The sequence below is a fragment of the Chlamydotis macqueenii genome, chromosome 5, assembly GCF_036417535.1.
Source record: "Chlamydotis macqueenii isolate bChlMac1 chromosome 5, bChlMac1.mat, whole genome shotgun sequence".
NCBI classification, from domain to species: Eukaryota; Metazoa; Chordata; class Aves; order Otidiformes; family Otididae; genus Chlamydotis; species Chlamydotis macqueenii.
Genome location: NC_141560.1, coordinates 38,244,793 through 38,254,531, shown reverse-complemented (window position 1 = coordinate 38,254,531; position 9,739 = coordinate 38,244,793). Strand labels below are relative to the sequence as shown.

The window sequence follows — 9,739 nt, the reverse complement described above, 5'->3', positions numbered from 1 at the left end:
CCGCTCCCGGCATCCTCAGCGCCCCGCCCTAGTGGGAGCCGCGCGCTCCACCGCCGGCCGTTGGTGCGGCGCTTCCGGCGGGCGCGGGGGGTTGTGGGGGATCGTCGCGCGCCTCTTTTCCGCGGCAGTGCTGAGGAGCGGGAGCCGTGATGGTGAGCGGGGCGGGCGCGGCGGCTGCTCGCACCCCGCGCCCTGCCTGGGTTCGGGCCGGGGAGCGGGGTGGGCCGCTCTCCCTTCCCGCGGGGGTGGGGGGCCGTCGCCGGCCCCGCGGGCGGGAAGGCGCGGCGGGCAGCGGAGAAGGCCGCGGCCGCCGCTCCGGGCGCGGGCGGGCGGCAGCACGTGCTGGCGGGGCAGCGGCCTCGCGAAGCGCCCGCCCCGCCGCCCGCTCCCCGGGACAAAGGCCGGTTGTCCCCGACGGGGGCGGAGGCTTCGGGCCTTGGCGCGGAGCGGGCTTGCCCGGGAGCTTCAGCCCCTTCCCAGGGCGCTGCTGGAAGTGCAGCTCTTCCTGGCGAGCGCCGGCTCCGCGGATCCGCCGAGTGCGCCTGCCTTAAATGGCTGTTCGGCGTGACTTGGAGCTGTTTCTGCTCGGGCTGCCTCCCCTGCTCCTTCCCAGTACTTGGAGGAGGGAAAGGCGGTAGTTTGCCCTGATGGGCGGTTTGAGTGGCACGCTGAAGTACAAAGGCCTGCCAGTCACAATAGTTTGTTGCATTCATCTAGTAAATTTGAATATACCGAAGCAAGTTGTTGCCCTGCGGTGGAAGGACAACTGCTTCTGGGTTTGCAGCAAAGTTCTTAATCAGTCTGGCACTTGCACAAAAGCATTTAGTTTCTGCTAGAACGAGCAGCTGCAAACCCCATCTCTGTTGTCTGAAGTGAAAGATGACACTTAAACCACTTTTTATGCCTAGCAGGAGTAACTGAAAGACCTTTAGGTGTGTGCAGTATACTGCTTGTATGTGCATCACTGCAGGTCTTATGATATTTGTTTATCTTCATTTTTTGTTGTTGTTGGTTTTTTTTGTTTTGTTTTGTTTTTTTACTTTCTTGTTGTCTAGTCTCTACAATTGGTAGAATCCTCTTTGAGCAAATGCTGTCTAGCTTCCAAACCTACTGATTTGGCTGTCAGTGCTGCCTTAACCATTTTTACAGGGTTGTGTTTGGAGTAACTGGAGCATTTTCTGAAGTGCTCTCTAGAAGTTCAAAGTTGGTGTAATATAAATCATGTGGTACCTCGTTCAGTGTCCTGCTTAACAGCAGCCAGTACAACTGTATTTTAAAAGAAAATGCAAGAAAACCCAACGTATGCATCAGAATAATAAGAATCGATATTGGCCTCTTCCAGATAACCTGGTCTTAGCTCATTAATGTTTATGGATCTTCTCTAGTTTTGGTTTTCTTTTTCCTAGATTTATACCTGTAGGAAAATGCAGTCGCTATCAATCACACTAATTTCTGTCCAGTCACTTAACCACGTATTCATTAAGGCAGTTAATAGTTGGAGAAAACTTTTCTTGGGCTTCTGAACTTGTCACTTTTTTGCACTTCTGTGGTAGGAGAGGAGGAGAAATTTTATAAAATCATACCACTTATTTTTTTTTCCCCCTTAAGGTGAAATAAAGGGAAGTTCCCAAGGAAATGTTTGAGATGTAATGCATTAATTCTACAATACAGATGGTCCCAATGGCATTAATTTTAATAAATTCCAGGCCAGTATCTGATATGGCTATTTTAGAGTGTTTGAAGTGATAAACAATGTCAAGTCAGAAGCCCAAGTAATTTCTACCTAAGTTCTAAAAGAACTGGCTTACATGTCAGGCTTACTGATAGTTTTTTCTGTAATCTGATTACTGAGGTTATTTCAGAATATATACATTTGTTTCACACTCGAAGAATGGGAGGGATAGCCTGGGTATTTATAGGCCAGAAAGCCTAAAATGGTTCCCCAGCAACACTCTGGGAGACTGAATGCCGAATTCACTCAATTGTGATACAGTTCTGTAACTCCTGGTCAGTTCAGTTTTATTTATGCTCTCTGAGGTTTTGTCAAATAGACCCAACTTTTTTAATACTGAGTTTAGTTGAAAGAGACAAAGATGTGTATGTAATCAGACACCACAAGTGTAGTTTGCAAGACATTCTGATGCTAAAGTAACACAGCCTTTTTTTAGCACACATTGATTGAACTGGCTGATGCACCCCATCCATTGTTGTTAATAAGGGATCCTTAGTCAAATGCTCCCTGGAAATCAGAGTCGCAAGTCCTGAAACCGAGCCTTGTCATCAGTGACCCACAAATAAAAATGATACTGCTGGAAAAATTACTTTGTAATAAAGTTTGGCAGTCATATGGACTCCCTGGTAAGACATGCCTGTTCAAGCACAATGCACTTAGGAACAGCCAGATACCAGCCCGCCTTGGGGAATTTGTTTCAAATCTAGCGTCTTCTGGCACACGTGGAAGTGGACTCAAATGGTCTGATCTCCTTTGTATGATTTTTGTTATAGTGCATAGCTCTGAATTCCCCTCTTTTTCCATTTCTGATTGGGAAAAGTCTTGCTGCTTCTGGTTCTCTGTGTAACTTTTTTTTTCCTGTGCTTCTCTGAATCTCCTACTACCATGTTATTTGAGAGAGATTTTAAAGAACTGGAAACTATATTCCAGGCATGGGAACACTATCAGTAGTGGTCTAAAAATTTGTACTGTGTTCTTATATGTTCCTTGTAAATCCTAATATTTCCCATTTTTCTTTTCTGTCACTGCATTTGAACACTGAACTGGTATCTTCACTTGTATGTCCAAAGTGTGGGTCAGGATTTTTCTATCAGCAGCTGAACAATTTAAGCCCAGTAATATGCTTTGGTATTTGTTTCCAGTGTGTCTTACTCTTCAGTTGCCTCCATGAATATTACATGTTGTGTGCTCACCTCATATATTAGCATTGAAAATGTTGGATCCAGTTAGCAGCACGGGAATTGGTGTTTTGTAGCTTGCAAACTTTCTGTGCTGTGTAACCTGTTAATTAGATCACAGATTCTGTACACTTCAAAAATCTTCCTTGTTGTTTGCTCATATTACTTGCTGTAGCCAAGTGAAAAATATTACAGAAATTGTGCAAGCCATAGACTGTACAATCATTTAAGTCCTTCCTGCAGAAGAACAAGCTTACAGACATTTGGAACAGTTATCTGTGTCATAATACTGTTTCAGTAGACTCACTGAAGTATGAAACATCAGTGCATCTGTTTTGCAGTAAATAATCTTGAATACTAAGCGCGGATTTGTTGTGTAATTTGTATTCCCTTGAAGTTGAAAGAATAACTTAAAATAGCTATTTGTCGTAAAATCTTTAAGGTGAGACTGACAGTGAAGTTAAGTTGGACTCCCTCCTTACTCTTTAATTGGGGTGTTTGAAATCATACTGACAGCTTGCATTTGGAATAAAATAAGTAAATGCACTAGTGACGTAGCTTTTATACATGGACTTTACTGCTTTGCTTTCCTGTTTAAATAGAAACTACTATTTCAGTGGGGTTTCTTTTTCAACACAATAGCTGCTTTACTGGTGATTTCACACATTTTAAACTTACGTAAGGATTGATAGGATTGATTGGAAACAAAAACCTGTTAACATAGCTTATATGAACAGTAAATACTATTTGGAAAATGCCTGCGTCCTTGATTGCTGGTTCAGTGTTTTAATACTGTGCTTCTTTTTAGTGCTTCATTCAGATATATAAATTAAAACAAAAAAAAAATCTTCTTTTGCAAGTAACCGGTTTTCTTTGTGTTTTTGTTTTTCAGTCTCACACAATTCTACTTGTCCAGCCTACCAAGAGGCCAGAAGGCAGAACTTATGCTGATTATGAATCGGTGAATGAATGCATGGAAGGTGGGTGCAGACATGGTAGACAAAAACTGTTTCTTACTCAGTAAGAAAATAAGTTGCTGTTCATTTTTTCCCAAGGTGATTCACAAAAAAATGCTAAAATGTCTCATGCTTTTAGTTTACTGATGTTTAAGCAAACTTAAGTGTGCAATTTACACATAATTTGCAGCCTCACAGCATGCATGCCAGAGGAAAAATCCTGTGTGCCTTTGAAACATGTAGTGAGCTTGGAAAGAAGACTGAAATACTTCAGCTGTACGATTTAAATGCAGAAGTTCACTTAACATTAAAAATTCTAATTCTAGGAAGTTTTGCGAGGCAAGGCTCTGTGCTCACTTTACTATTATGTTCTTCTCAAATGTATCTGAATTATTTATAGGCTAACTTAAAACTGATTCCTATTTGTACACAGGCTTGTGCTGTAAATGAGCCCTGTTTGACTCTTTCATCAGGAATGACCTCTTATGAATTTGGGTAGCTTTATTTGACATTAGTTCTTCTCTTTCTCAGGTGCTTCTACAGAAGGAATATATGTTGCAATTGTAATCTTAAAATTATTAGAAATAATTTCGTGTTTCTGTTGGAGCTTACTGTGTGGAGAGTTCCATTTTTGACAGAACTAAAACGTTTTCCTCTAGATGATGATAATGCCTCTTTCCTTGCATCTTGCCTGATTTGATAGTATTATGTTTCAGTGCAAATAGCTAGAACAAAAGCATTTCAGCTCTGCAACATCTGAGTAGGAAGTTTATGTCTCTCTTTTCATCGTAGTCCTCTCTAAACTTTCTTTGTATCTGTGGCTCAATATCTGGAGAAGTTTCAGCAAATGAGATACAGTTGTTTTTTTAACGTTGCATTGTTAATCTTGTTTCTCTGTAGGAGTCTGTAAAATGTATGAAGAGCATCTGAAGAGAATGAATCCCAACAGTCCATCCATTACATATGATATCAGCCAGTTGTTTGACTTCATTGATGACTTGGCAGACCTCAGCTGTCTTGTGTAAGTTCAGTTGTAAAAGTCCATTTCAGTGTCTTAGAGAAGTCAGAAGTCTTCTGTGTAAACTCTTAAATGTTCTGTGTGAAATCTGGTAAGGTTCTGAGGTTTTTCTGCAATACTGTGTTAGGAAGGCAACAGTATTACAGCTGGCATGCCATGTTGCCCTCACCAATTAACTGCATTGGAATAAAGTCTTTCTAAAGAAAGCTTAGGAACTGACAGTTCCACTTGGATTTTAGTCACATTGAAGCTCCCAGCATTTCAAATACTGAAGTCCAACAGTTTAACACAGCTACATGTTTTATTAGTGCTAGGATCTGTTCAAATTGGGGCTGCATCTGCCTTTGTGCGCTTGGTCCAGTTCTTAAGAAGGCAGAATGATTATGGAATTTTATTCAGCTGAGGGCTGTACTAGTGGTATGGTAGAAGTCTATAGAAATGCGTTGCAGCCAAGTGGTTATTTCGGTCGAGATATAGCAAGATGAAGTTTCTGTAAATCCTAACGATGCAGTTGAGGAACAGATCAATTGTCCAGAGAGCCCTAGAGAGTTGAGTGTTCTTTCAAACACATTTCCAGTTCTCATCTGTGTATTGAAGTTATGAGCAAGGAAATGCAGTCTTGTGTACTTTCCATTCTGACTACACTGTGAAATCAAATGTTAAATTTTACTGTTCAGAACATAACTTAACATTGTAACTAAGTGGTATGAATTACTTTCATACCATAAATTTCAAGGTAATGGTTGATATGACAGCGGTAGCAAATTTGCAGAAATTCTGTAGGAATAAAGATACAAATCTCATATTCAAATAAGAAAAGACGTAGTATTTGGCTTTCTAAGCTCAAAATTCCAGGAACTTTTTTTAAGCCACTGAGTATGTGGTATGGACATTCCTGCAGCTGTACTGTACATTTCCGCTGTGTCTGAAGTCCCAGTGCAAATACTTGTGCAGCTGCGCAGTGAACAACCTTTGCCAGTTAATTCCAGTTTAAAATAAAAATTTAATTTTAAAAACTGAGCGTCAGATTGCTTTCCTTTGCATTCTGATGTACATATAGAATCTATGTGACAGATCGTGATGTATTACAAATGCCATTTACCAACGTTTTCAGTAGATTTAAGTAAAACAGGATACAGTTTCTGCAGAGTTCCCTTGTTCCTAGACGTTCTGCCATGTTTGATCTTCAGGTATCATAGTGCTAGGCTGGTGCAGTCTGAAAGACACACTTTGTTTTAGTTAATCTAACAAAGTGAAACTAGCTGCTTGCTTGAGGAAGTAGCAACTGTTTCCTAGTACAGTCTTGTGCCTTTCTTCATTAGGCTTGTAAACTCAGGGTCATGCCACTTCAGCTTATAGTTTTCCAGCAGGTGGCACACCTAGCACGTAGTGTACCAAACATGTCTTGTGTTCATGGAGATTCCTAAGTACTTACTGTCTGGTCTTGCAGTGTAACATTGTGAATGAATTAGGGTGGAAATTGGTAACTTTTCCTGAGCCTAGTTTCTTATACTGCACTGGAGCTGCCCCTGACAACTACTGTATCAGTATATCCTGAAACTCTTTTCTATGGCCTTGAACCAGTCATGCTGGGTTTTAAATAACAAGGCTTTCTTAGAAACAGAATGCTTAGGGTTTTTTCCTTAAGAACTATAAATTATTCCGGATTGAGTTAACTCTGGATTTTTACCTAGCTTCTTACCAATTAGCATCTCGCCCTTCTTATCTGATTAGAAATATGTGTACCAAGATGTAAAGACTGACTGAGACTTCAGAAGTTCTTGATGCATTCACTGAAAGTACCCTCTTAATCAAAAAAACATTCAACTTCAATGACTAAGGGGGAAAGGAGGGCACGAATCTACGTAGATAACTTCATGCAATTTGCTTTCATTTTTCAATCTAATTCTGCTTCAGTTCAACAGTGTCCTGAGTAACTGCATTCTCCGACCCTGGCAGCAAATCTTGCTAGTCGACTGTTTTTATGAACTATCCCTGAGTACTGAAGAAAATGTGTCTGTGGGGTCTTGTTTTCAGTTTGCTTTTTATTAAGTTTCCTTGTTTGGTAGATGTAAGCTTCCTGTCACTGCCAACTGGCAAGAATCTTTGTCATCCATCTGTGAGTCTAGCAATTTGTAGAAAATTGTGATTTTAGTAGTTTTCTAAAAATTCCAAACAAGTGGAACACTTGAAAACTCACATGAACACTTGCTTGAAGTAGTGCTGAAGAAGTGTTTGGCTCATTACAACAAATTAGATTGCTTCCTGGTGGAACTATTCTTCATTCTGAGCTCCAGAATATTAAGGTGCTCCATTTGTTGTCTCCCATAAGTAATTATATAAATGAATTAAAATGTGAGCACACTGTTAAGAGTATCTAGTTTTATTTCAAGTTCTTATTGATCTGCTGGGTAGCTGGTTTTTAGGGAACAGGATGAATTGATAAGTAGCAGTTCTCATCTACTTCTGATATTACTTGTTTTCTGTACACAACTTTCTTCCTCATACACTTGAGGATGCTTAATTGTTTGTGAAGTTCTTCCTGTAGATGTACTACAAGGGCCTACTGATACTATATTAATTATTTTTTTCTCTCTAGTTACCGTGCTGATACTCAGACATACCAACCGTACAATAAAGACTGGATAAAGGAGAAGATCTACGTCCTCCTCCGCAGGCAGGCCCAGCAAGCAAGCAAATAATGGGGGTACCATCATTACATGGGTTTGGGGGAGGGCTTGGACAACAGGTGTGTACAGAGTGTAGTAGTGAACGTTTTGTATTATAGTCATCCTGTTGCCATCTTGTTAAACTCTTTAGCCAGGACTGAATGTATTGTTAGACATACAAGGATTTTGTTGGATTTGACTTTTTTTCAGTGTAAATGGGGAAAAAAAAAAAGTGGAACATCTTCAGCAGAGTTTTAATTTGTTTTTTTTTTCCTCTGGTTAACTAATGGTCCTACCTTATTTGAACCTCTGGGGCTGTTCACATTGTTCTTCGCCACATTCACTGTATGTGCCCTTCTGCGGGGTTTCCAACACTTAGTTATGTCCTTGAGACGGTCTTAATGGGGAATAAAAAACTACCCTTTAGTTAAACTTGAGTGTTGAATTTTGTGTTTTTTGACAAACAATAAATTAAATCTTTCTTGCCTGTTTGCCAAAGAACAGGGCTTGAAAAGTTACATGGACTGAAGCAACAGCCATTTGCTGTATTACAGAATGGCTCAAATTCTGGTGTGCCAAATTAACTTCTCTGGCCTAGTCTTGACTACTGTCTTTCCTGGGGATTTTTGGGAAATACAGCAACCCTCTTGCACTCTAACCTTGATCTTTCTACCAGGCATTTATATTCAGGTAAGTGTGTCTGCTCTGGGGTAGGTGATAGGTAAGAGAGCAAGTTGAATGTATCACATCACAAACTCCACAAGTGAGTCTACTTTTAACCTTCCCCTGATAAGGGAATAGACAAAGCAAATTGGTTTGATGGGAATCTGCCCCAAAATGCATTTTCTCTTTACTTAACTGCATCCACACACTATAAAGTTATATCTGCCGCTGGATATCTTGAACACTGATGTCTTTGTAATTTTGCTCTACTGAAAGAGTTTGGATTGGAGGACACATTAGACAAAAAAAAACACAGTAGGTAGAAAAGCAAGATTGTCTTGGTACTTTGTGCCTTTGCATTAGTCTAGAGTTTGTCTACTACAGGGACAGATTTGACTCTTAGATTGTACAGGTATACTCAACCACAAGCAGTTCCAGGATTGACATAGGAATGTAATTCTCTCCAGTGCACTTAACTTTCTCAGACACATCAATAGTTTCTGATGGACCTTGAGCAAATGCATTTGCTTAAAAGAATGTGAGGTCAAATTGACTGTCTGTAGGAAAGCTTTATTGAAAATAGCTTCACTTAAGTGATAAGTAATAGCTGCTGAAGACTTGGAATCAAATTACTGAAGGGATAGAAGTTCTTAGAAAGATAGTGGGTGGGAGTGTTAAACTTATTTCCCCAACATAAGTACCAATGGGAGATCAGACCTACTGCCTGTGCAGTTGTAGTGACCAGGAATTGATTCAGTCTGTTAACATCAAAGTAGGCTTCCTTTATTATAAGTAGCGATTTTCAAAACATGGTAGGTCAGAAGTATATTAATCCACTTAAGGTTACTTAAATCTGTAAATACCTCTGTGTGGAAGTTTTATATCCAAATGCAGCTTGACACACTAAGTAAAACTTTAAAATTCACTATTGCCCCATATAATAACATTCAGGTTTAATATAAGCAATGTTATTTGAAGAGCTTGTATAGCTTATCCTCCTGTATAGCAAATAGTAGAATAACATGTTCTTTCCTAACACGTTTGAGGTTTACTTCTGGTAAATGGTTACCTTTTTTTTTTTGTTAAAAAGTCTCATGGTGGATCCTTCAGGGTGCTAAATAGGATGCAATTTTGCAGTCTTTAAGTGACACCAAATAAACATCCCCTCTCACATTAAAAATATTGGTTTAATATTTTCCTCATTCTGTGAGCTTGTTTTCAATTTAAAGAAAACCAATCATGGGGGCTCTTACTTGATTGTGAAAAGTGTAAAGAGCAGGCTGAATCCATGCTAATCAGGAACTAGGAGCACAACACAGCTCTTCCTTCAAAGATAACCTAATGTTTGGTCTAATTAAAAATTCTTCTTTTTTGGTTTTGGGTCTAGTATAATAACTGCAAACTAAGATCAGGAAACAAGTACAAACACAAATTCCTCGTGTTAGAGCAGAAAGTGGGAAGAAGGTGCTTTAAAGCAGGCAGTAATAAATATTTCTTCTTTATGAAAGGGACTTTGTGAAGGA

At 40.0% G+C, this 9,739-nt stretch overlaps 1 protein-coding gene across 1 annotated transcript; it reads left to right on the top strand.

Moving 5' to 3' along the window:
• Positions 1 to 17: 17 nt before the first annotated feature.
• On the top strand, positions 18 to 7,990 carry ERH (ERH mRNA splicing and mitosis factor). The gene is made up of 4 exons (XM_086749187.1): positions 18 to 152; positions 3,803 to 3,890; positions 4,767 to 4,887; positions 7,484 to 7,990. The coding sequence occupies exons 1-4, from the start codon at positions 150 to 152 to the stop codon at positions 7,584 to 7,586; spliced, it is 315 nt and encodes a 104-aa protein (XP_086605313.1). The 5' UTR covers positions 18 to 149; the 3' UTR covers positions 7,587 to 7,990.
• The last annotated feature ends 1,749 nt before the right edge of the window (positions 7,991 to 9,739 follow it).